Raw genomic sequence first — 26698 nt, forward strand, 5'->3', positions numbered from 1 at the left:
TCTTTTCTTACTAGACTAATGTAGTTTTGAATTTTCCTTTAAACATCTTCTATATAAGTTTTCTTCCTGTCACAAAGCACATACTGTTTTTAGTAAAACCCCTTCCTATCTCTTTGTCAAGGTAAAGTGTAGTCCCTGCAGTTTTTTGTTGTCCGATGTAACCGAATTTCTACATTTGTAGCAACATCAGTTCTGAAGGCTTGTTAGTCATCACCAAAACTCTAAATCTGTATGCCTTGGCAAAGGAGCGAACGGTTAAAATCTGTAGTTAATACTTTCTAAGAAGTAAGTTTTTTCAGCCAGTTCTGGAAACTTATTTATCGTAAGATTCTCTATAACATAGGCATAGCTAATAAAATGTCAATAATGTAGCCAGAAAAAATGTTTCCAGTGGTTAAAGCACACAGTAGGCCTACCATTTCCCCCTAATGTTAATAAAGCCCCCTCAAATATTTCTACAAATACTTTTCATGGATTTTAGTGGGTGTAATTTTTTTTTTTTAACTAATGGTTTTAATATAATGGTTTAATACCTTAGTACAGGTTAAAAGCCTGATTGTGTTGGTTTTGATGAAAACTGTAAGTTATAATAAATCTTACTTTAAAAAAAATGGACTTGCACTTTTATTTGCCCTGAGCTGAAAACTTGCCAAAGTCCCACTTAAAATTTTTTTTTCTTTAATGCTTGAAACTTTCCTGACCATTTGATCTTGTGTTGGATTGTGTTTTGTAATAATCTAAGCAAGATTGCTTTATGCTATTTCCCCAATTAAAAACAAGAATGATGACCTTCATGATGTCTCTGTGTTTTGTTTCTGTATCTTTTGCATGAAAAAGCAATAATGGAGCCAGCTTAATTGTTGTGTTCTGGGAGCACTGCATTGTCAGTAAAAATTTAAATAGCATAACATTCAATGTTCTTGTTTATTACTTATTCCCCATAAATTGTGTTTTTCCATTTGGCAGATAATTTTTCCTTTGTTTATTTTAACCAAGGTTGAGGAGAAGTACCTTTGAACATTTAAACTAATAAACATATATTCTGATACTTTAAGAATTACAGCGTAAAAGAGTACATGATTACTATAAGGAGAATAATAAAGAAATTGGTCTTGTAGAAAAGTGTCAGCTTCTCTTAATCCCTGAGAATCAAAGATAAATCTAGATTGATTCTTTTTCCTGTCTCACTTCTTTGTAGGAGTAAAAGGTGGGTAGAATGAAGTACCAATGTATATGATTTCTTTCACTTTAAGAAAGAATAGATCTGAAATTGAACAAACCTTGATCATCTCTGTTTGAATAAATTGGCATTGCTAGAACTTTGAAGGGTTTTTTCTTCAAAGCTTGCTTAATCTATCTTTTAAAACTTGTAGGCTGTCCTTATGCCAAATTACAAGGTCTTCAGTTGACTGATCTATTAAAATATGTATAGATTACTATCTTTCCTGAATTCTCTTGAAACAGTCAAATTGTTTTATTAAAAAACTTTATTTAATATAATATAGGAGATTGTAGCAACAAATAGAGGAAATTATGTCAGGGAAATTTAAATTTGAGCTGTGAGTCCTGGGAGAAAGATTTGAAAACATGGCAGCGATGGACTAATTTTACCTATACCAAATTCTATTTGTATTTTTTTCTCCAAAAATTTACCTCTTAAAGAACTAGTGATTGCTGTCATCAGACTTTTACAGGTATTCCCTGGTTTGAATTCTTTTAACATATTATATGAATCATCTTAAAGACTAGCCGTATAGTTGAATTGAAACCCTAGTTTTCTCTTGAGTCGATGTTGGTTAAGCTTATTTGAAGTATATTCTGAAAGTACTGTGTTTATGTGTAGGATTTTAAGTCGTGTGTGGTGTACCTCTCTGCCTTTCTTCGAAGGGAGGGAACGGTGAGGGAATTTCATTTGTCTTAGAAAGTAGACAAATTATCTTTTAGAAGGTATCAGTGTTTGGTGTGGGGAAAAAAAAGTAACATTGCTTTGTGAAATTTTATAGTCCTAAGGGAATATTTTTCATGTTTTACCTTTAAGATATTCAAGCTGACATAAGAAACCAAACCCCACCCCCACCACATGCACGCTTTTCCACTGGATTTCAGTAAAATAAATTATTATGGACACAGGAAATGTGAATGCTTACTTCAGATGTTCCATTTCGCTAGGAAATAAGGAAGGAAAAGCATTAGGGAAAAAAACCCAAATATTCTCAAGAATAAGATTGATGATTTATAATTTCAAGGAATACTTATTTATAGAATAATTTTACCCTAGAATGTTTAAAAAACTTTAAAAATAGTGACCTGTAACTCTTTGAGTTGCTTAACAGTGGAATTACAGAGATTCTTGTCTGAGAAATAATACAGATTTTCATTGCACATATCTGCGCTGTTATCTACCTGGGGAAAGTTTTAATACAATGAAATGGCCAGGAAACCTACTTAGAGAATGCTTTTTTGGAGGAAGTAGTTTTGAGGTAGTCATAGCAACTGATGAAGTTTTAAAGTTTTAATTCATTTGGGGTATGTTTTTATAGGTAAATTTTTTTATTGGAAACTGATAATCTTTAAATTTGGGGGAAAGTTAATCATTTGTGTTGATTTTAAAGTGTCTCATGAAGGCCTTTGAGTATCTGAAGCGTAATAGTGGCACTATAAAATAGGGATGGTATTTTTTGAAGCAGCAACAAAATAAATATAGTCAAAATTGAGACCTGTTTCTACTTGCTCTCTGTGCTCTGATAGGTGAAGAAGTTGAATACCAGTGCTGGTTTTTAAAACATAACAAACTGAGTTGGAATTTTGTTTTCAATTCCCAGATGGACGAGTCTCACAGATCCTTAATGGCAGGTCACCTCTGTTAACCATAGTCATTATATTTTGTACTTAACATTTGTTTAAATCTGGCTGAGTAAAAGACATTTAACTTGAGCATAAATATTAGTTGTTTAACACCTTGAGTTATAGTAAAACATGTCTTTATGCATAAACGACGTACAGAGTAGTCCGACCCCCACCCCCACCCCATATGCGCTTTTCCACTGGATTCCAGTAAGAACCAATGGTGAACTCTTTAAGCTTTAAACTTGAAACTTTGAGTTGCCAGTAAGATGATGTTCAAATGCATTTTATATTTTGCTGTAAATAGAGAACATTGCACATCATTTAAGCATTTATTGAAGATTCAGGTGGTCATTAAGAGTATTTCAATAGTGTGGTAAAAAGAGTGATTTAGAGACGAGGGAGTTTTGTCCTTAAATTAAGTGAACCCAGACAACTTTGCTTTTTTTGAGTTTTTGTGTGCATGTCTGCTTTTTATACTTTGTCTTCTCCTGTTATAAGTCGTTATACTTTTGTCAGAGAGTTCTTTCTCCATTCTTCCACACCCCCTCTTTAAAATTTGTTGTCCATTTTCAAACTCCCAGGGAAATGGAAATCAGGTTACTGTGCATATTAGGGTATTTTTTTAAGAGCGTTTAGGGTTCCAAGGAGGGTTTCTGAATACATAAAATGCATGAGCTTTTAGTGTTTTTATGTGACTTTTATTGACGTTTATTTGGGCTGTGTGTTCTGTATATTTGGTTTGCTCCAAATAATTGCTAAACATATTAGACTGGTAAAGGAAGTTTTGGCCTGTATGGATTTGGACTGTATATTTACATTTCTATCTGCATGTTTTCATATTTATGTGTGTTACCTCTGTTATAGTTCATAAGTACTTGAAGTTAATTTAAAATTTTTGGTCATGCTCTGACTTTTCAAAGCAGTATCTGGACCAGATAATATTAGTTTGCTTTTTGAGTTAAAAGTTTCTGGTCAGAAGTTTGGCTTCTATCTCCTCTAAAATGGATTTTGTAGAAAGGTGTATTGGATTGAACTTTTGAGTCCTATGAAATTGAATTATATGAATTAAACTTTAGTTGTAAATAGTTGGTTTTTAAAAGATTTAAAACAGATACTTGGTCATACTTGTTTTCTGAAATCAAAACTTGCTTTCTTCTCTAATTTGAGTGGAATTGGATTCTCCATAGAAGTCAGATTTCTCTGTTGCTATTACATTAATGATGTCTACTTCTTTGTTAATAGAAAATCACACAATCACTTAAATATTTTCAGTTTAATCTTTGCTACTTTTTACTTTGAGTTAAAAAGCATGATGTATTTGATACTATTTTTAAAGTTACTGATGTATGTATATTTAGTGGTCCTGTTTTTGTGGCCAAAGCCTGTTACCTTATTTCCATTAAAGCAATTTTGCTTTAATATGTTATATTTTAGTAAGGTAGCTCTTTATAAAGTCCTCCACCAGAATCATTGGACCAAATTATCAGTTGATGTTTATTCAGCATTCTTGAATTAAGCTGTTTTGGAGATAATGATTCATAAAACTTGTATCTTTCAGAAGAATCAAATTTGCTAGTAGTTAGAAACTTACGGAATTTAGCATTTATGATTTTATATGCAAACTGAGATTGCAGTTCTTTCTTGCTAAATTGATACCTATAACTGTCACGAGCTTATTACATTATAATCCAGCACAAAGCACTTAAATGAAGTAAATAGCATGTTGTCTTTATCTTCAAAGGCATTATATTGTACTTCTAGCAAGTGCACCAACAGAAAAACAACGCCTGGAATGGTGAGTATAAGATTAGACTTTACCAAACAAACAAAACTTCTTCGAAATGAGTCAGATAGCTTCAGAATACAGTAGGAGGTGAAAGTGCTTAAAACATCCAAATTGGTTTTCATAAATGGAGCTTTACTACTTGTAGTGGAGGTACAGGAATTTAGAGTTTCATATATAACTTTTTTGTTTGCCTTTTAGAGATACATGTATCATTTAACTATATTTAAAGTCCTTTGTTTTAGTTTACTTTTTTCCTCGAAATATTTGTGGGGATATCTTTTGTAACCTTCCTGGTTTGAATGGGGCTTGATATCCCCCCCCCCATTTTTGCTTTATCATTTTTTGGGGTAGAAGATAAGGCTTCAGTTTTATCTGTGGGAGCTTAGATAGTTGAACTGCCCTCATTGTGTGTTGATGATCTTCATACTACAGCTTTGCACAGACATAGTTGACTTTGTGCATTTTATTTTTTTAATTAACCAGAATTTTCATTAATACTAAGTGATATTTGTTCAGGGTGGGCTTGGTGGAATCAAAAATCCGAATCCTGGTTGGAAGTTTGGAGAAGAATGAATTTATTACACTGGCTCATGTGAATCCCCAGTCCTTTCCAGCACCCAAAGAAAATCCTGACAAGTAAGCAGTTCTTTAATCTGGTCTTTCCATCCCCCTTTCAACTTTTGCTGATAGAAGTTTTATAGGCAATTTTTAATAACTGGAGTAACTCTTCTGTCTGTTCCATATGGGTTAGACCAATTTACAGTTAAGGTTTAGGTTTTCCTGATCAGGAACACTGAAGAGAAAGACTGTTTTTTGAGAAAAATTGCCCCTGAAGTAAATTGTTTTCTCTGCTATTAGTCTGTAATGATGAATGAAGTGCCTGTCAACTAATCTGAGTTCATGTCCTATAGTTCGGCACTTCAGCATTGCTTAACATTCCTTCCCATTTTTGCAGAGTGGTTTTCAGAATAGCTGTCATGTCAAATATGACTCTCTGCTTTTTATCTCAACTTTTTAAAACAGAGAACATCCTTTGATTTGACCTTGAAAAAAAATTGATTTGTCGTAGATTCTGGAACATTGAGGAGATAAGTTAAAAGCTGCCTCTTTTATACTTTTAAAAGGGGGCTTTTTATAGGTCAATTTCTGGTTTATATGTTGTATTATTACCTAGGTGGAATTCTCCTTTGCCTGTAACTACTTGTTGTATTTGGAGGGTAATGCTTATATATTTGTATTCTGTTTTTCTGCGTACCTCAGGTTGTCAGTCCACATTTGATATGGTAACATTTTCATGAAATCCTGATAAACTGTAGTAATACTCTTCTTGCTTTACAGGGAAGAATTTCGCACGATGTGGGTGATTGGGTTAGTGTTTAAAAAAACAGAAAACTCTGAAAATCTCAGTGTTGATCTCACCTATGATATTCAGTCTTTCACAGATACAGGTATACCTCTCTTGGATAATCAAAACATGTACTTGCATATCTGAATTTGTTTTCGTGTACACCGTAGTGATATTTGCACTATTAGAATTACTTAGGAATATTTTACGATGATCATCAGAATAACCTTAATGTTTTTGGATTAGCGATTAGTTTCAGTAATAATCTACTATATGTCATTTTTTCTGTGTTGTTAGACCTAAGTGGTTGAACCACTTTAATTTGGCCATGATTACTTATGAAATTAGAAACCACCTGAATGTTTGATTGTTTTAAACAACCGAGTCTGTATCTGACTGCCTTAATAATCTTGAACCTTGGAAATTTATGAAGCTAAAACTCTGGGGACATGAGGAAATTTATCCTGTATGTCAGTTATAGATGAAAGTGTTATCATGGGTAGGGAATAGGATGATTAGAACTGCATTTCATATTGACCTGTATTCTTAGGTACAAGGTAGTACAGTTTAACTAAAGACCAAGTGGCGGATGTCGTTGACAGAAGCGAGGGCTTATAAATAGATGGACAGATTTTCAAGGGAATGGTCAGTGTGCTCAGGGGCAATGATGACCTTGTATCTTTTTTAGGAACTAATTCTTTTTCTCTCTCCTTTTCCTCCCATTTAAAATATTTAGTGTGTGTCATTCCCACCTATCCCCAGTAAGGAGTCTTTTATTAATGGCCTTCAGATGTAGCATTAAAAGTTTTTCATCTCCTTGGAGAAGGAGAGGCAAAAACTGTGACAGAATTTTTTAAAAGTATCATACACTAAATGTATAGGAGAAATAAAACGTATTTCATTAAAAAAGAAGTTTGTTTTGTAAATGCTCAGGTTTGATGACCAGAAGACATACTTAAGTAGATAATTGCATCTATGTGTAGAATGCTAGCAGTGTGATATCTGGATTCCTGCTGATAGAGGTGTTCCCTACTGTGATTCCAAGACCATCAGCAGCATTGCCGTTGGTGACATGATAAAGATTAAAGTTTCAAATAAAATGAAAGATAATCTCTTGATATACATAGTGGTGACATGTCTAGAAACTTCAGATTAGAAAACTTTGTTTTTATGTAAAATTTCATTGAGTTCTTGGTTCAAATAGCTGGTAAGTGGGTTTTTCGTCTTTAGGAATGTAAGAGGGACGTAGTCCAGCGCATTGCAAAGAACTGTCCACATTGAAGGAAATTCAGTGTCCCTTTCAAGTAGTAGCCTTTAATTATTATGACAACAAAAACACTCATACATATTTTTTAGGATGTGATTTGGAGTATGATAACTCCATTTGCTGAACACCATAGAAGTATTTTTTTCAGTGTAAAAATTCTGATGTCAGCCTAATCTATTTGCAAACTAACAAATCACATAAACTTGGACTAGGAAATTTTTTGTACCTTGTGCCTGGTTGAACTTCTAATCCAAGATTGTACTAATGAGCCATCAGGTTTTTTTTAAAGGGGGAATTCCTTTTGTGGCTTAGGAGGCTTAAGAACCCATCATAGATAAGGATGGTTTTGATTCCTGGCCTCACTCAGTGGGTCAAGGATCCAGTGTTGCCTCAAGCTGTGGTATAGGTTGCAGATGTGACTCGGATCCCATCTGGCTCTGACTGTGGTGTAGGCTGGCAGCTGCAGCTCTGTTTCGACTCCTAAACTGGGAGCTTCCATATGCCGCAGATGCAGCTGTAAAAAGAGAGAGAGATTTTAACAGTGTTTTGGGCAGGAAACAGTTATCCTCTATGTTGAAACATTTTAATGGAATGCTTTGTGAGAATTTCTAATAAAACAAATTCAACATGTAGCAAACTCAGATTCTTACCCCCAGTCTCTTCCAGATTCTCTGCAAATCTTTCTGATCTCAGGCTTTGGCAGCTGTGTCCATCCATATAGTTGCTCAAGCTAAAAATCTTTCAGTCTTCCTTGGATCCTGTTTTTCCCATACTTAAAATCAGTGTATAGTTAAAAAACTTTTTGCCTCTACTTTCAGAGTATGCTGAGATTTTCTGCTAATAACTGCTATTTCTACCATTATTACCCTAGTCCAGGCCACTTGTCACTGGTCTTTTTCTTTTTTTCCTTTTCTTCTTTGGCTGCCCTGCGGCATATGGAGCTCCTGAGCCAGGGATACAATCCAAGCCACAGTCGTGACCGAAGCCGTAACTGAGGCAACACCAGATCCTTAACCCACTGTGTTGGGCTGGGCATCAAACCCGCTTCCCAGCGCTCCCATGATGCCTCCAGTCCCGGTGCGTCACAGTGGGAGCATCATCACTGGTTTTAGATTGCTGCCATTGCTTTAATTTTCTTGTTCTGCCCTTGCCAACTGACAGCTATTCTTAGCATCTAGAATGAAATTAAACCAAATCATGTCTCGCCTGCTTAAAAACTGTGATGGTTACCAATCTCTGAATCAAAGTCCAAATCCTCACTGTGGTTTTCAAGCCTTAATGTGATGTAGTCTTCCCATTGTGTCTCTGACCTCATTTCCTGATATAAATTCAGAATCTTTTGTGTTTTGACTCCAGAAAGGTTACTAAGTAAGACATCGTCCCAGTGGGGCTTGAGGTAACATTTGCTGGTCAAAGACAGTAACATTTCTGTATGATTGTTACATGAAGTAAAGGTAATGAGATTAAATAGTCACAAATAGTTCAGATCACGGTTTTGGTGGCAATCCTAGGAAAAGCTTCTATTTTGGGGGCTTTTAGAATTGCAGGTAAGGGATTATGGATCATCTGCTTTCCTTCCTACGCATGGCCTGTTTGTTAGTCCTCAAGCATCCCAGACATGGTGAGGACCTTTTGTCCCTGATGTTCGCTCTTCCTAGAATGCTGTTCCACCAGGCACTCTCACTTTCCTTTCTCATTTTCATTTGAGTCTCCACTCAGATATAATCTGGGTATCCAAGGTGAGCTTCCTGTCTTCTTCCTACGCCGTTTTTTCTCCATAGCACTTATCACTGATCTGATATGAAATATATTTTACTGGCGTCCCCATCGTCATGGTGCGGTGGAAACAAATCCGGCTAGGAACTGTGAGGTTGCGGGTTCGATCCCTGGCTTCACTCAGTGGGTTAAGGATCTGGTGTTGCCGTGAGCTGTGGTGCAGGCCGGCAACTGTAGCTCTGATTCTACCCCTAGCCTGGGAACCTCCATATGCCCCAGATGTGGCCCTAAAAAGATAAAAGAAAAAAAAAGGAAAGAAATATATTTTACCTTTTTTTTCTATTATGTTTTCCCCACTAGAATGTGGAATCTGAAGTTCTTTCGGTCTCTTACTTGGGCTCTGTTCCCCATGTCTAGAAGGTGATGCAGTATAGATGCCCAGTAAATACTTGTTGTATGGCTGAGTGAATTTCTCCAGTTTGGAACTAAGTTATTTGGATTTATTTTTAGCTTTTTGTTTTAGTTCTTGTGACCTCTGTTACTTGAGTTATTCTTAGAAAATAGGTATTAGTTTGTCTTAAAATTTTATCTTGCAGATTCTTGAAAAAGTATTTTGGGATGATTATAAGTTTGACTTTTGCTATACAGCTGTTACACTTGCACTAGAATTTTAAATTATACTGATAGCATAAATGAGTATGGGTTTAAGAAGCTTTTTTTTCTCCCAATTCTACCATTTCTTAAGGAGTTACTCTTTTATTTAAGAGTTACTACACTAGGAATTCCCATTGTGGTGCATTGGAAATGAATCTGACTAGTGTCCACGACGATGCTAGTTCGATCCCTGACCTTGCTTAAGTGGTTAAGGATCCAGTGTTGCCTTGAGCTATGGTAGAGGTCACAGATGCGGCTGGGATCCTGTGTTGCTGTGGCTATGGCTGTGCCATAGGCCGGCAGCTGTAGCTCTGATTTGACCCCTAGCCGGGGAACTTCCATATGCTACGGGCGCAGCCCTTAAAAAGAAAAAAAAGAGTTATTACACTGGAAGAATTAATATATTCTTTGTTTTTATTCATTCTGTACACCTTGTAGTAAAAAGCACTTATTAGAGTTTGCTCAGATATTATGTCAGATTATTGATAGGTTTTGACCTGATAATTTTTGATAGGGCAGCATTAATGAAAAAAATGCATCCCTACTTTATAATAGCTTCTCCTTGGTAAGTTGAACTGGCTTTTTTAAAATGTTTCTATTTCTTGTAACAATTTCCTAATTGTGTAGTTTATAGGCAAGCAATAAACAGCAAGATGTTTGAGGTGGACATGAAAATTGCCGCAATGCATGTAAAAAGAAAGCAACTCCATCAACTACTACCTAATCATGTGCTTCAGAAAAAGAAAAAGGTAAATTTAGAAAATACTTACAAAAGCATTAAATCATGTTTTATCAGTACTTCAGAATTTAAGCACAATTTATAAGTCATATTTGAAGTAGATCACAGCATTTTGAAAATCTGTTACATGGAGAAATTCCAGTATGTGAAGCCTTGCTCCTGATCAGGTTTCTTCCACACACCTTTTGGAGACTTCAGATTAGTGGTGATGCTTCATATCCATATTTTATATATGTATTATTTATATTCTCTTTTTGAAATCTCTTCTTTCTATCCATTTAGTTTCCCACGTCAGTATCTCTTTTCCTTTAAAATGTAAACATAGTTAAATTAGGTAACTCGTGGGTCAAGTAAATTATGTGAAATTTTTTAATGAAAATGATTTTATTTTCATAAGAATTACGCATGTATATTATTTAAACATTGAAAGTTATTGGGGATAAAGATCACTGACAGTGGTAACCATGACTTAATGTTTTGCAGTATGTTGTTCTGATGTTAGTACTTCCTGTTGGATAGCCGTCTTTTTCTTATTTGGACTTAATATAGTGTGTATGTATTGGAACTTTAGTGCAGAAAGAACAGTTGCATTTTTACTTTAAGTGGTTTCAAAAGTAGCTTATTTCTTTAATGGAATCCTTGAAAAAGCCTTGAAAGTAAATGAGCTGGAGATAACAGTATTAATATGTTGAGTTAAAAAGCACAGATGAATGTGTATCACTTGATACTTCTTCTATATAAAGTTTACAAGTTTGAAAATGTAAAACAATGTGTTTTTTAAGACAGAATATGAAATGAAAATATATATTAGAGGATGAGAACCAGTGCATTCTGGATGATGGTTGGTTATCTGCGGCTGGGATTGTAAAGAGAGGAATGTAGTTAATACACAGCACTCAACTTTAAACTTTTTTGGTTTTTTCTTACAGTTGTCTTCCTTTTTCACATCATATATTAGTGGTTCTTTTTTTTTTTTTTTTTTTTTTTAAATAACCACACCCTCTGCAAATGGAAGTTCTTAGGCCGAGGATTGAGTCTAAGCCACAGTTGTGGCAGCACTGGATCCTTTAACCCTCTGTACCAGGTTGGGATCAAACCTAGACCTCTGCAGTGACCCAGGCTGCTGCATTTGGATTCTTAACTCACTGCACCACAGCAGGAACTCCCCATGTTTTGTTTCTTAAAACAGAGAAATATGGTACGAAAGCACCTAACTCAAGGGCAAGTATTTTGCAGTACTGGTTCAAGTTCAGTCGAGTTCCACTGCCTCCTAGCTGTGAGCCTTGGACAAGTTACATTACAAACACCATGTTTTTGATTTGCCTTATCTCAAAAACCAGGACGATATTTTTTGCCTACCTCATTATGCATTTTGTGAGGATAAAATGAATGAGTACCTATAAGAGGTAGTTTAGACTAGTGCCTGGCATACCCTAAATCCTTGTATTTGTTGTCACCATCATCGTTATCACAACACAGAGTTAGAGGTACTTGCTTTTGGGTTTTTTTTGTGTGTGTATAAAATGCAGCTTTTAAAAGCATATTTCAGAGTTCCTGTCGTGGCACAGCGGAAACGAATCCGACTAGGAACCATGAGGTTGCGGGTTCAATCCCTGGCCTCACTCAGTGGATTAAGGATCCGGTGTTGTGGTGAGCTGTGGTGTAGGTTGCAGACACGGCTCAGATCTGGTTGCTGCGGCTCTGGCGTAGGCCGGCAGCAACAGTTCCGATTTGACCCCTAGCCTGGGAACCTCCATGTGCTGCAGGTGCGGCCCTCAAAAGATAAAAGACAATAAATAAATAAATAAAAGCATATTTCATTTTTTAAAATAACATTACATTAAAGCCTTTATACAGATTAACTTGTTAGTCGCTCTTTTCTCAACCTAATGGTTTTTCGTGAGTTATCAAATAATCTAGAAACTGGAGTTCTGTAGTGCAGCAGGTTAAGGATCCAGTGTTGTCACTGCAGTAGCCTGGTTTGCTGATGTGGCATGGGTTTGATCCCTGGCCCGGAAACTTCCACATGCTGCGGGTGCAGACAAATATATATATCTATATATACACAATATATATAAACACATTTAATGTATTTTTAAAAGTGAATGCAAAAAAAAAATTAACTATAAAATTCATCACCCAGTAATTACTACTCTTAAAATTTTAGTTTATTTCCGTACCAACTATTTAGTGTGCGTATGTAACTACAGATAGATATTTTTGAAAGGTTTTTGATGATACCTGCCATTTTGTGATCTGCTTTTTGGGGGGCTTTCTATATTGTGACCTTTTATCCAAATTATATTATATTACAAATAGTAAGTGGCTGCTTAGTATTTCCTTGTATGGCTGCAGTATGATTAAATCTGACCTCTATTTGATGTCATTTATTTATTTATTTATTTATTTTGTCTTTTTGCTATTTCTTTGGGCCGCTCCCGCGGCATATGGAGGTTCCCAGGCTAGGGGTCCAATCGGAGCTGTAGCCCCTGGCCTACACCACAGCCACAGCAACGTAGGATCCAAGCCGGGTCTGTGACCTACACCACAGCTCACAGCAACGCCGGATCGTTAACCCACTGAGCAAGGGCAGGGATCGAACCCGCAACCTCATGGTTCCTAGTCGGATTGTTAACCACTGCGCCACGACGGGAACTCCCTGATGTCATTTAGATTATTTCCAAGTTTCCACTAGTAAAATAGCACTTTCTTGTTTTATAAGAAGATAAGTGTCTACAAATCTAGATCTATAAATTGTTTCTTTGGACTCTTTTTTTCTTTTTACTTTTTTTTTTCATTTTAAATTAATTAATTTTTGCTGCAGCATGTGGAAATACTTGGTCAGGGATTGGACCTGAGCCCTGAGCCATAGCAATGACAGCACCAGATTTTTAACCACTAGGCCACCAGGGAATTCCTGGACTCTTATTAATGGCTTCCTTTTCCTAACTGCTATTTGCAAAGCACTATACCAATATAGAAAATACATATTCTTTTTTTTTTTTTCTTTTTAGGGCCACACCCACAGCATATGGAGGTTCCCAGGCTGGGGTAGAATTGGAGCTACAGCTGCCAGCCTGCACCACAGCCAAAGCAACACCATATCTGAGCCACTTCTGTGACCTTCACCACAGCTCACGGCAATGCTGGATCCTTTACCCACAGAGCAAGGCCAGGAATTGAACCCACATCCTCATGGATACTAGGGTTCGTTACCCCTGAGCCATGACAGGAACTCCTAGAAGACATATATTCTGTATTTAACGATACAGCATCCTTTAGGCATTGTCTCTACTATATTAGAAAGAGTGCCCAAACACTTGCCCAAAGTAATGTACTATGAGACGTGAATGCAAAAGTATGTGTGTTTTTTCCTCTCTGTAGTATGTTCTGTCTTTGTCTTTTATTAGAAAGTTTTGATAAAATGTTTATGATTTCTTGGCATAGAAGTTTCTTACGCCAAATATGAGAAAGACAACAGAGACAGAGCAAAGCAGCTTAATGATTTTGTGTTCAGACCAACCAGTTAAAGTCTTCATGTTGGCAGATCTTAAGTGTTTGATCACCTGGTCAGACACCTGTAGAATTGAGTATAATTTACTGAACAAATCCTGGAGAGTGAAATTGGTAGCATTTTTGCATAGGAAAAGATGTTCGTTTTACCATATTAGAAAATTGGTTTTGCAGCTGACTTCGTAGGCAAAAGGCATTACTTTCTCCTCTCCTTTCTGCCACATCTCATCTTCCCCATTTGATCAAAATTGATTAATGCACACACATGGTGTTTCCACAGTGCTAAATTTAAAAAAATCAGGTTATTTTGTCATTTTGGGAATTGGAGAGTGTGGATGTGTACACAAACGGCGTATGGGTGTTTATTAATAATGCAAATTATTTAAAATGTTTCTATAAGTAAGTGAACACTGGAACTGTAAGTATTCTGAAAAAAAAAAGCTGAAGAAATAAATTTGGCGATATAATCCATTTGATACATTGATTACAGAAAAAGAAACTTTGTCACTTTAGAAATCAACTTTAACTCATAGCACCATTTATAGTTTTTTAGCTTTATTTTGGCTTTTCTTGCACCACGCGGTTGTGTGGGGTTTTGTTTTTGTTTTTTTGTCTTTCTAGGGCCAAACCCATGGCACATAGAAGTTCACAGGTTAGGGGTCCAGTCGGAGCTGCAGTTGCCAGCCTATGCCACAGCCACAGCGACCTGAGCCCTGTCGGTGATCTATACCGCAGCTCGCAGCAACATCGGATCCTTAACCCACTGAGTAGGGCTAGGGATTGAACCCACATCCTCATGGATACTAGTTGGGCCACAAGGGGAACTCCCTAAGGAGTTGTTTTTGAGTGCTTTGATTTAACAGGGTAATCTACGCTATTTAACATGCACCATGTTAAAATGCTAAGTTGCAGACAGAGCACTGAAAGTCTCTTGCTTTTGGGAGAGGCTCATACAAATAGCTGGGACTGGCATTGAATTGTATTTACTTGATAATTTTTTTTCAAATTTCACTTTTTTATTATTGTAAAATAATTTGAAATCTATAAATAAAAAATTACTTCTAATTCCACTAGCCAGAGATATTCATTGTTAGTATCATGTTTTATCTTTGACTTTTTTCCTAGTATGTATGTGTGTGTGTGTGTAGTCCTGTGATTAAAGATACATATGTTTTCATACCAAAGTACTTAATTAATTTGCAGTATGTCTTAACATTCATTGTGTATATTTAATGTATTTTTCTCCCTTTTTTCCACCACTGAAGAACTGTAGTTAAGTCGAAGGCCCTTAGAAGTCAGGAAGTATTTACGTCCCAGATCTTTGCCTTTTATAGTCACTGTGACGCTTCTGATTATCATAAATGTAGTGATTTGTGCTTTTTAGTGGAAATCATGTTTCAAAGGTCTGGCTAAAACAAAGATGTATTTTTTATTAAATATTTTATTAATTGCAGCATTCAACAGATGGTGTCAGGTTGACACCTCTGAATGACAGCAGCCTCGACTTGTCTATGGACAGTGATAACAGCATGTCTGTGCCTTCACCTACTAGTGCTATGAAGACCAGTCCATTGAACAGTTCTGGCAGCTCTCAGGGGTAAGGAAAAAGAGAAAGGAAGTGGAATGGCTATTTAAATGTATTAGATATATTCTCTTATTATTGTTTTTATTTCTTTTTTTTAAAAAAAATAGCAATTTAACCCTTAGTTTTGAGGAAAGTTGTTTTTATTTTTGTCCTTCTTTGTCATACTTGTATTCCATTTTTGGACAGATATATCTTGATTTAGATGTGAATGAATATTTTTTTAGCTCTATAACCTGTCTAGTTTCGTATGTTGAAACACCTACTGCCTGTAGTGAACTGTATAGTGCACTAAGGAGAACCAGACAAGAGGAACAGAATCCTCTTTCTGTCCTAGAGATATTTATTATCTACGTAGTAGGAAAACAATACCTGTGTTTTGGTTTTTTGTTTTTGTTTTTGTTTTTGGTTTTTTTTGTTTTTTTGTTTTGGTCTTTTTGCCATTTCTAGGGCTGCACCTGCGGCATATGGAGGTTCCCAGTCCAGGGGTCTAATCGGAGCTGTAGCTGCCGGCCTACGCCAGAGCCACAGCAACGTGGGATCCGAGCCACATCTGTAACCTACACCACAGCTCACGGCAATGTCGGATCCTTAACCCACTGAGCGAGGCCAGGGATTGAACCCGCAACCTCATGGTTCTTAGTCGGATTCGTTAACCACTGAGCCATGACGGGAACTCCCTACCTGTGAAAATATTAAGGATCTTCTAAAGAGGGTGAAGAGTGGAATTCCCTGGTGGTTGGCAGGTTAAGGATCTGGTATTATCACTACTGTGCCTTGGGTCACATCTGTGGTGTGGATTCAGTGCCTGGCTTGGGAATTTCTGCATGCCATGGGTGTGGCCAAGAAAGAAAGGTGAAGATTTATGTGGGCTGGTTTTAGTTAGAGGAAGTTTCTTTTGAAGAACTAGGTGTTTCTTTAAAAACATTTAAAGCCGGTAAACTTTTTTTTTTAATTTTTCAATTTTATTTTTTTGGTCTTTTATGGGCTGGCTGCACCTGTGGCTTATGGACTTTCCTGGGTTAGGGGTTGAATTGGAGCTGTAGTTGCCAGCCTAAACCACAGCTGCAGCAACATGGGATCCAAGCTGTATCTGTGATCTATGCTGCAGGTTTTGGCAGCACTGGATCCTTAATCCACTGAACAAGGCCAGGGATTGAACCCACATGTTCATGGGTACTAGTTGGGTTCTTAACCCACTGAGCCATAACAGGAACTCCCAAGAAGTTAAACATTTTTATGTTGAAAAAAAAACATGGCTATGGTGGCAAAAAGTAGATCACAAAAAGCTGTGGTTATGTTTAACTTCTATAAATCTTTATAGTGTATCACTGCAGACTTTTTTTAAATGGACATATTACTGTATTTTCAAAGGGAGCTGTTTATTATAGATTCTGGGAGTTCTGCTCATGTTTTAAATCGTGATGGTCATATGAGCAGTTTTTTTATTAATGAGTTGATACTTAAACCTTGAACACTTTCTAAAATTTTTTTTATTATTTAATGAATTTTATTACATTTATAGGTATACAGCAGTCATCACAACCAAATTTTACAGCATTTCCATCCCAAACCCTCAGTGCATCCCCCCACCCCCCAAACTGTCTCATTTGGAAACCATTAAGTTTTTCAAAGTCTGTGTGTGACTCGGTATCTGTTCTGCAAAAAAGTTCATTGTGTCCCTTATTTAGATTCCATGGGTAAGTGATAGCATTTGATGTTGTTGTCTCATTGTCTGACTGACTTCACTTAGCATAATTTCTAGGTCCATCCATTTTGCTGCAAATGCCGGTATTTCTTTCCTTTTAATGGCTGAGTAATATTCCATTGTGTATGTGTACCACATCTTCTTGATCTACTCCTCTGTCGATGGACATTTAGGTTGTTTCCATGTCTTGGCTATTGCAAATAGTGCTGCAGTGAACATCGGAGTACATGTATCTTTTGGAGCCATGGTTTTCTCTGGATAGATGCCCAGGAGTGGCATTACTGGACCAAATGGTAGTTGTATTTTTAGTTTTCTGAGGAATCTCCATCCTGTTCTCCATAGTGGCTACACCAATTTACATTCCCACCAACAGTGTAATAGGTTCCCTTTTCTCCACACCCTCTCCAGCACTTATTATTTGTAGACTTTTTGATGATGGCCATTCTGGCTGGTGTAGGTGGTACCTCACAGTGGTTTTGATTTGCATTTCTCTAATAATGAGTGATGTTGAACATCTTTTCATGTGTTTTTTGGCCATCTGTATGTCTTCTTTGGAGAATTGTCTGTTTAGATCTTCTGCCCATTTTTTGATGGGGTTGTTGAGTTGATACTTAAACCTTGAACACTTTTATGAATGCATGTTAATATTTTAATTTTTGAGAAAAAGCAGTTTTAAAAATTGGGTCATTAAAGTATGATCAACAGCAAAGATGCAAGTTGGTATGATCTTTGGATTATTAATGTAAAATAGATAGTGCTGAGGTGCAGTAGTTGATGGGTTTGGTTTTCTCTTCTTGGATTCTTAGATCAATCAAATGTACCCTGAAGACTTTAAAAGATGTGTAGTTTTAAAACAATTCTCCATTTGTACAGCATTAACTTTTAGATTTTTATTTTTAATGGTTTCATCTTTTTTATTTTTGAGTGAAGAAACAAAAATTTTAGTAAGAATTTTGGGTTTTGTATAAAGGCCTTTGTGAACTTTGAGTGCACATGTATGTGAAATAGTGTGCAAAACAAGTAATTTCAGAAGTTTAATACTAGTTTCTTGAAGTATAAATAAGTTCTGTAAGTTAGATTTCTGAATTTTAAGTTTATTTGTGTGTTTGCTCCACAAATAATGAGCATTATGTATTAGCCACTTGGCTATTCAAGTTTTCTTCTGCATCTGTGGTTCTCTGACCAGTTCTTTTTTCTGATTAATCCTGAGTTCTTTGTGCCTTTCAGGGCTCTTTCCTTAGTCTTTTGTCCCTTCTTTGTATTCTTGGGGATGTGGTATACCCACTCTATTGACCTCATTTACTTCCATGTACCAGTGAGCTCCAAAGCTTTAATGAGCTGACTGTTCTGTGGTACCAAAAATCTAAGTCCTTTAGTTTGCCCACCTTGTCATGGTATCATTCAACAGTTGGAGAGTGTAAGCTATAGCAGAGACAGAATATCCAGAGGACTTTTTGCTTTTTTTCCTCTCGGGAGATAATAAAAATGAGATTTTTTTAAAATCCCTAATATTTTATAGGTGATAGAAAAGTTGAAGAGATAGGAGAATAAGGAAGAGTGACTTGAGTTTCCTGAGATAAGACTAAGTGCATCCTGAACATTGAAGGGGGCATTGGGTTTTGAGATCCTTTATTGTTTATCTGGGCCACGGTTTGGGCTTTTAGGGTTTCATTAACCTTTAGGTTTTGTATGCAGAAACTTATTTCTATTTCTCAGAGCACTTTTGATTGTATTTTCTTATATACCTTTTTTGTTTGTTTTGTTTTTTTGCTTTTTAGGGTCTCACCTGTGGCATATGAAAGTTCTCACAGCCACAGCAGCGCAGGATCCCGGCCACCTCTGCGACCTACACCACAGCTCACGGCAACACCAGATCCTTAACCCACTGAGCCCACATCTTCATGAATCCTAGTTGGGTTCATTAACTGCTGAGCCATGAAGGGGACTCCCAGCTATTCTGTCTAACGTGGTAGTCACTAGGCACATGTGGTTTAAATTAAATTAACATTAAATGAAATTAAACCTTTCATTTCCCACTAACTGTATTTCAAATGCAGAGTAGCTTCATCGTATAGTGGCTACGGGTATTATGTAACATAGATATAGGTCATAGTTCTAGAAAGTTCTGTCGGCCAGCACAGCTTTAGAATATTTGTGTGCTTTTGATTATCGATCATATGTTATCAGTGTGTTACTGATGTATATATACGTGTGAGAAGTAAAACTAAAAAATAATTTACTATAGAAAACCACTTCTGCACTTAATAGATTTTGTTATTGAGTGTTATACTTTTCTATTTGCATTTTCCACTTTTTGCTTTTTTCCTTGTTTTTAGCAGAAACAGTCCTGCTCCAGCTGTAACAGCAGCATCTGTGACCAACATACAGGCTACTGAAGTTTCTGTGCCACAAGTAAATTCCAGTGAAAGCTCAGGGGGTAAGCAGATAGGTTTGAAAATATTAGATTGTATTTGGTTTTAGCTTTTATTTTGAAAGATGGCTTTATTTGTTAAGTACTTTGATTCAGTTTTTTAGTACCATTTTCTTATTTGCCTATAAACTTAAAGCTTTACTTTTAAGTCGATATGATTAAACTTTGTGTGCTTATGTATTTACTGCTTAGGTACATCGAGCGAAAGCATTCCTCAAACTGCCACACAACCAGCCATTTCACCACCACCAAAGCCTACTGTTTCCAGAGTTGTTTCTTCAACACGTTTGGTAAACCCGCCACCAAGACCTTCAGGAAATGCAGCAACAAAGATACCTAATCCTATAGTCGGAGTCAAGAGAACATCCTCTCCTCATAAAGAGGAGAGTCCCAAGAAAACCAGAACAGAAGAGGTATCTATATGTAGTTAGCCATGGGGATACTGTTTGCCTAGCTTAATACCCAGAGGAAGAAAACCTTTGTGAGCCCAAACCGAGAAGCAGCAAGGAGGAAAGCTTTTAGATAATTTTTAGGTACTGCTTTAGTGCCATAGTTTCTCTTCACCCTTTTCTACTCTTCTCAGTAACTATCTCTCTTTCTCTTTTTTTTTTTTTTTGCTTTTTAGGGCTGCCGGTGCAGCATATCGAAGTTCCCAGGGTAGGGTTCCGATTAGAGCTACAGCTGCTGGCCTGTGGCAGAGCCACAGCAACATAAGATCCAAGCTGCATCTGCGACCTACACCACAGCTCACGGCAACGCCAGACCTCCAACCCACTGACTGAGGCCAGGGATGGAACCCTCATCCTTAGGGATACTGGTCGGGTTCATTACTGCTGAGCCATTGCAGGAACTCCAGGAACTACCTTTTTCATAAAGCTGTCTCTCTTGTTTAAACTTCTTTAGCATGTCCAGTCTGTAACACAATTTAGCATGGATTTACAGTGGATATTTGTCATCCTGATTTATTATTCTCTCATAGCTGTGTGTCCTGATTCTTTGATAGCCTCTTTGGACAGTTTTTTGCTTCTGTGGTCCAAATGGAGTTTTGGAGCTTGTCCACTGTACTTGAGATTACAGGGCCACTAAGTCTAAGAGAGGCTCAGGGAATTCCTATTGAATGACTGACCATAAATTGCAGAGTCAGATTAGTTTTGGTATATTGAATGATTTTTTTCCTCCACCCTTGAGGAAATATTCTAGCAGTACTTCCCCTTTTTGTAATGGCCAGTTTACCTTGTCAAAAGTCTTAAATAGATTTAGGAAAACCATTAAAAATGTATGCTGATTTTGGTGTTTGCCTTAAAATAGAACTAGCCTTATAAGACCATTTCATTGCTCCTGAAGTCATACTCATGTTGTTTTTCTATTAATGAGACATTCACCATTGCCCTAGAGATGAAAGCCCTCAAACACCAATTCCGTTGTGATTTTTGGCTGATTGTTTGCTATTTAGGAACTTGATTGTTACACTAAAGTTTTTTTTATAATGGGTGAAAACAATCCGGGTATCTTGTGTAGTGTTTTGATCTTGAAGGGCAAAAGATTGTCTCTGTAAGTGTTATCCTGTAGCATATTCTGAATCCTTTTGTTATAGATTTTTTGGGAAACAGTCACATTACCCAGGTATGAATAATTGGATGAATTTTGTCACTCCGATAATGCCAAATTAGAGTGAAGAATGGCTATAGTATATCATATCGTACACCATGTATTCTGAAAACACATCTGTGTCTGTAATTATCTCTTAAGGCAGTGATTTTCCACCTCGGTTGTACATCAGAAGTAATGTTTCAGGTTTTTGTTTTTTGTTGTTGTTTTAATATAGATTTTAGAGTTTCCTCCAGATACACTGAATCAGAAACTCCAGGAGTCAGGTCTAGGAATCTCTTATTAAAAGTCACAGTGCTACATGATTACGTTGTAGTAACCTAAGAATGTATTTTTGGTGTAATTCCACTTTCTGTCTATTGATACTTAAAGTTGACAGAGCATTTCAGAATTTACGTTTCTTTTTGCCTTGGGTAAGGTATATGTAAGCATTAACTCTAGGTACCTATCATTCTATTTCTTTAATGCTAACGGCCTAATTGCTTCATGGTTCCCTGTGAGAGTTCCAAAATGCGTACCAGCATAGTCTTGTAATTTCCTTTGAACTTACTTGGTAGAAAACACTCATGTTTCATGTCTAGTTTGGAGAGGCAGTAGGGATATATATATCTATATATATATATATATATATCTATGTAGGCTTTTTAAACTTAGTACAGAAAATTTAAAATAATACAAAGGGGAAGAAAATCGTTTCACGTACCCATCCTGTAGTTTGAGGTTTAATGACCTAAACCCTGTACCCTTAATTCTGTTAGCCCTTTCCATTTCCCCTGTACTTGGATTGTTTAGATGCAAAACCCAGACTTCGGTCATAACATTTCATTGGCATTGTTTTTTTGTTTTTTTTTGTGTTTTTTTTGAGCAGAAAGGGGAATTGAGGGTTTTTTTAAGATTTTTATTTTTTCTATTATAGTTGATTTTGCATTGTCTGTCAGTCTCTGCTGTACAGCAAAGTGACCCAGTATTTTTGTTTTTTATTTTTTAATTTAAAAAAATTCTGCTCTTTGGCTGGGCCCATAGAATGTGGAAGTTCCTGGCCCAGGGATCAACCTTGCACCACAGCAGTGACCCAGGCTGTTGTAGTAACAATGCTGAGTCCTTAACCTCCTGCGCCACCAGACAACTTCCTCATTAGGTTGTTTTTTGTTTGTTTTTTTTTTTTTTTGGTTTTTGGTTTTTGTCTTTGTTTTTTGCTTTTTAGGGCCGCACCTGCTGCGTATGGAGGTTCCCAGGCAGGGGTTGAATCAGAGCTATAGCCGCCAGCCTATGCCGCAGCCACAGCAACTCGGGATCCGAGCCATGTCTGCGACCTACACCACAGCTCACGGCAACACTGGATCCTTAACCCACTGAGCGAGGCCAGCGATCAAACCCACAACCTCATGGTTCCTAGTCAGATTTGTTTCCACTGCGCCACCATGGGAACTCCTCATTAGTATTTTTAAAATCTTGTCTCTAAAAGATAACAATTACACAGAAGAAAAAAAATAAAATAAACCTACCTCAAAAAATCAATAATTTATTAATATCAAATGTCTAGTCAGTACTTATATGTCCCTGATTGTGTCATTTTTAAAAATAGTCTTTATTTGTTGACATCTGTAAGTAAATAAGATCCTTGTGTAGTAGTTGATTGCTGTTTCTTAAGTATCTTTTGAAATAGAGGTTCACCATTTCCCTGCCTCCTCCCTCTTAAAACTTTTTGTTCTATGTATTTTTGTCAGTTTGGGTTTTGCTTATGGTAGCTTCATGGAGTTGACTAACAAAAATAGAATTTTAAGGTATAGAAGTGATCTTAGGATTTTAGATTATTTCATAGACTCACCTCTTCCTTTCCCAGAATAGGAACTCGAGGTTCAATAGCTTTCCCATTTATAAAGCTAATTAAAGTCAGAGCCAGAATTAGAACCCACACCTAAATCTCATGGTGCTAAAGTTGAAAAAGATTGTTACAAGTAATTCTGGTTTTGAAGGACTCTTACTGGATCTTTTATCCTCTTAGTGAGTACTTGGTATTAGAAATGTTAGTAGACCAGAAAAAAACACTGGTCTATTGTTATTATGTACATGTTAATATATTATATCACATACATAGGTAAGAGAGTTTTAGATATTGTGGGGTAGCTTAGTTCTATTTGATTTTTATCATACACTAAAGCTTTTTAAGTACATATAGAGGTAAAATAAAAATAGAAAAAGTTTGCCCTATCATCTGAATTATACATACATATATGTGTGTTTGTATATATGTGTGTGTGTGTGTATATATATATTTAAAGTTATGGAAAATTTCATACGTGTACAAAATTGTAACGACCAAGTTATGTTTGCATTACCTAGCTTTGTTGGTTAACAATTCAAGGCCAAACTTGTTTCATCTGCAAATCTGCTCCCTTCCCCATTGTTATGAAGCAAATCCCAGGAAGTTGTTTCAACCATAAATATTTCAAAAACACTACTACAGTATATTATCACCATATATATTTGAGTGTGATATATATGTATATTTATCAGTATTAACAATAATTCCACGGAGTCACATACCCAGTCAGTAAATACAGTTTGTATGTTTGCAGGATGCAAATAAAGTCCTTATGGGAACGGGTTGATATTGGTGTTAAGTCTTTTCTACTTTATAAGGTAGCTTGTGGTTTCTATGTCTTGTTTTAAAGCCACATTTGAAATTAAGTTTTAGTTCTGCCTAGTAAATAGAGCAGAGAAATTTGTGTCAAAATTGTTCTTCTACAGAAAGTGTTTATTGCAAGTCATTGAAGGAATGAGAAAGTATAGCCGTTTTTGGTTTTCTGTTTCCCCTCTTTACCAAAAATGAGTTGTTTATTCTGAATAGAAATATAATAAGTTAAAAAAATAAGACCTGAGGAGTGCATTTTTCAGACCTCTTTCAGGATGTTAATAAGACCGACTAAGCCAGGGGGGTTCTGTGGTTAATTACGTTTGGGAAAGTTAGAGAGTCTTTCTAGAACTTTTCAGAACCTTTTATGTGCTAATGTGTCTGAATCTCCCAGAAGGGGTGATAGTATTCCAAGTTCCTATATGTTTGATCAAGGAACTTTTTTTTTCTCTCTCCCTTACAAAAAATGTTTTATGAACTTAGTGATTTGGGGAATATGTTTCAGGTGGTGATGGGCAGCAATAACAGTTTTCCTCAGGTTCTTTTACAAAATGTTGGTAGAAACTGAAGCCAGATTTGGTAACAGGAAAATAATTATTTTAAGTGAGCCAGTAATGTAGTTTAAGGATATGCTTGGTCTTACAGGTTAATTATTTTGTTCTTTAATAAAAATTGGCGAGTAATCTAAATTTTCATTTTAGAGAATAAAGCTTTTTTTTTTAAAAACAGGATGAAACAAGTGAAGATGCTAACTGTCTTGCTTTGAGTGGACATGATAAAACAGAAGCAAAGGTATACTCATTTAGCCTTGGAATACATACACAGAGTACAGCAGACGTGATACAAATAAATGTCTTTAGAATATTGTACTGTGTTCTGTTCTGTAGGTCTTAGGTGGTTTTCAGTATTATTTTTAGAGAAGTGCTTGTCCCTTTTGAATGTTAATGTATAGTGCTGAAATTGAATTCCTCAAGTGCAGGAGTTCCTACTAGATGAGAGATTATCTGATGGACATTAAATGGAAGCGATGAGTGAGATGTTCCTTAAAGGAACTTATATTTAAGTAGAGAAGGTGAGAGTAGAAGTGGTTATTGTATCATCAAAGAAAAGCAAAGTAATTGCAGATGGTGGGGGTGGTAAGAGACCCAAGAGCTAAGATGCTCCTTACTGACTGCAGAAGGCTTCCTCAAAGGAAGATGGTGGGTTGGAGGCACTCCTTGAAGGAGACAGGATTTTTGGTAGTACAAGATGAGAAAGTTATCTCACCCTTGGGGTGAGAATGGGATATGTTTGGAGCAGAAGATTTTGGCAGACAGTTCTGACTAGTACCTGGGATGCAAGGGACTCGAAAAAGGTAGATAGGGTGGGGAAGATTGATTTAGCCAAAGTTTTAGGCTTTGAATGTCATTTTTATAGAAATTGAAATGTACTGAAGACTTTTAACTTTTTTTGTGTGTTGTAGAAAAATTGGAAATCTCCATCTTTTCCCCAAAGTATCCAAATTCCCATGATTGATATTTTAGGGGAAGTATCTTTTAGTGTCCTTATAGATTTTTTTTTTTTTTTTTTTTTTTGTCTTTTTAGGGCCGAACCCGTGGCATATGAAGGTTCCCAGGCTAGGGGGTTGAATCAGAACTATAGCCACCAGCCTACACCACAGCCACAGCACCTCAGAACCTGAGCCTTGTCTGTGACCTACCCTACACCACAGCTCATGGCAATGCCGGATCCTTAACCCACTGAGCCAGGCCAGGGATTGAACCCTCATCCTCATGGATACTAGTCGGGTTCCTTAACTGCTGAGGCACGACGTGAACCCCGTCTTTATAGATTTTGTGTGTGCACACATACCCCGGTGCCTTTTGCTATCATATCTTTATTCACTCAGTAAACTGAGAAAAATGGTTCATACGATTACATTATCTACAATATTATTAGTAGCTGCGTACATTTCTGTCATAAGGCTGTTACCGTATTTTATTCAACCAGTTCCCTATTGGCAATTGTTTCTGTTAAAAAAGGAAGTTGCCCTTTCGTGCTGTAGAATTGACTGTAGCTAAATAGCTGCCATTCATTTATGTCTGTTAGGATAAATTAGTGAAAGGAGAATTACTGGGACAAACAGACTCTTTTAGACCTTGATGTGTTACTAAGTTGTGCTTCAGAAAGACTCCTTACTCTTCTTCCCCTTCTACTCCTCAGACACCATTTTTATCCCTTTCAGTTCCATAGAAGTTTGGTATTTCATTGTTTTATTTTTATATATTTTGTTTTATAAAAATTCAAAGTTTTGTATGTTTATTTTCATTTGTGTGTATATATGTATTGGGGGGGCACCGCTTTAAGAAAGTTTAGAGCAGTGGAGTGGCATGGTTTGCCCCATATTTTCTGATTTTTCTTAGTGTAGAATCAGTGCATTGGTTATTAAGGAGGGGAAGAAAAACCAAAAGGAAGGAGGGATGTTTTAGAGACATTTTCTACTTTTAATTAAGCACATGGGAGTCGTTTTGTACTTCTGTTTAATTTTGTGTTCTGTTTTGTTTTGTTTTTTTGCTTGTTAGGGCCCAACTCGTGGCGTATAGAAGTTCCCAGGCTAGGGATCAGATTGGAGCTGTAGCTCCCAGCCTACGCCACAGCCACACCAACAGCAGCTCTGAGCTGAGTCTGGAACTTGCACCACAGCTCACGGCAACACTGGATATTTAACCCACTGAGCGAGGCCAGGGATCAAACCTGCATCCTCATGGATCCTAGTGGGGTTCATTACCCGCTGAGCCACAATAGAAACTCCCTTATTTAATAATATTGAATGAATTTTTTTTTTCCCCTTCACATAGCTAAGAGCTTATTAGGTTTATATTCTATTA

At 36.6% G+C, this 26698-nt stretch overlaps 1 protein-coding gene across 8 annotated transcripts in view; it reads left to right on the plus strand.

Moving 5' to 3' along the window:
- PAPOLA (poly(A) polymerase alpha) overlaps nucleotides 1-26698 on the plus strand; it is a 64266-nt gene that overhangs the window by 32476 nt on the left and 5092 nt on the right. For 3 of the 8 annotated variants that reach the window (XM_021099683.1, XM_021099685.1, XM_021099681.1), the window contains exons 13-19: nucleotides 4589-4642; nucleotides 5150-5269; nucleotides 5972-6081; nucleotides 10243-10364; nucleotides 15322-15464; nucleotides 19494-19594; nucleotides 19781-20001. In XM_021099683.1, the coding sequence (XP_020955342.1) occupies nucleotides 4589-4642; nucleotides 5150-5269; nucleotides 5972-6081; nucleotides 10243-10364; nucleotides 15322-15464; nucleotides 19494-19594; nucleotides 19781-20001 (871 nt within the window). Of the gene's footprint in view, nucleotides 1-4588; nucleotides 4643-5149; nucleotides 5270-5971; nucleotides 6082-10242; nucleotides 10365-15321; nucleotides 15465-19493; nucleotides 19595-19780; nucleotides 20002-24560; nucleotides 24624-26698 lie in introns of all 8 variants that reach the window. The other 5 variants (XM_001929075.7, XM_021099679.1, XM_021099682.1 and 2 more) reach the window with 3 other exon arrangements.

Source organism: Sus scrofa, chromosome 7 (genome assembly GCF_000003025.6).
Source record: "Sus scrofa isolate TJ Tabasco breed Duroc chromosome 7, Sscrofa11.1, whole genome shotgun sequence".
Taxonomy (NCBI): Eukaryota; Metazoa; Chordata; class Mammalia; order Artiodactyla; family Suidae; genus Sus; species Sus scrofa.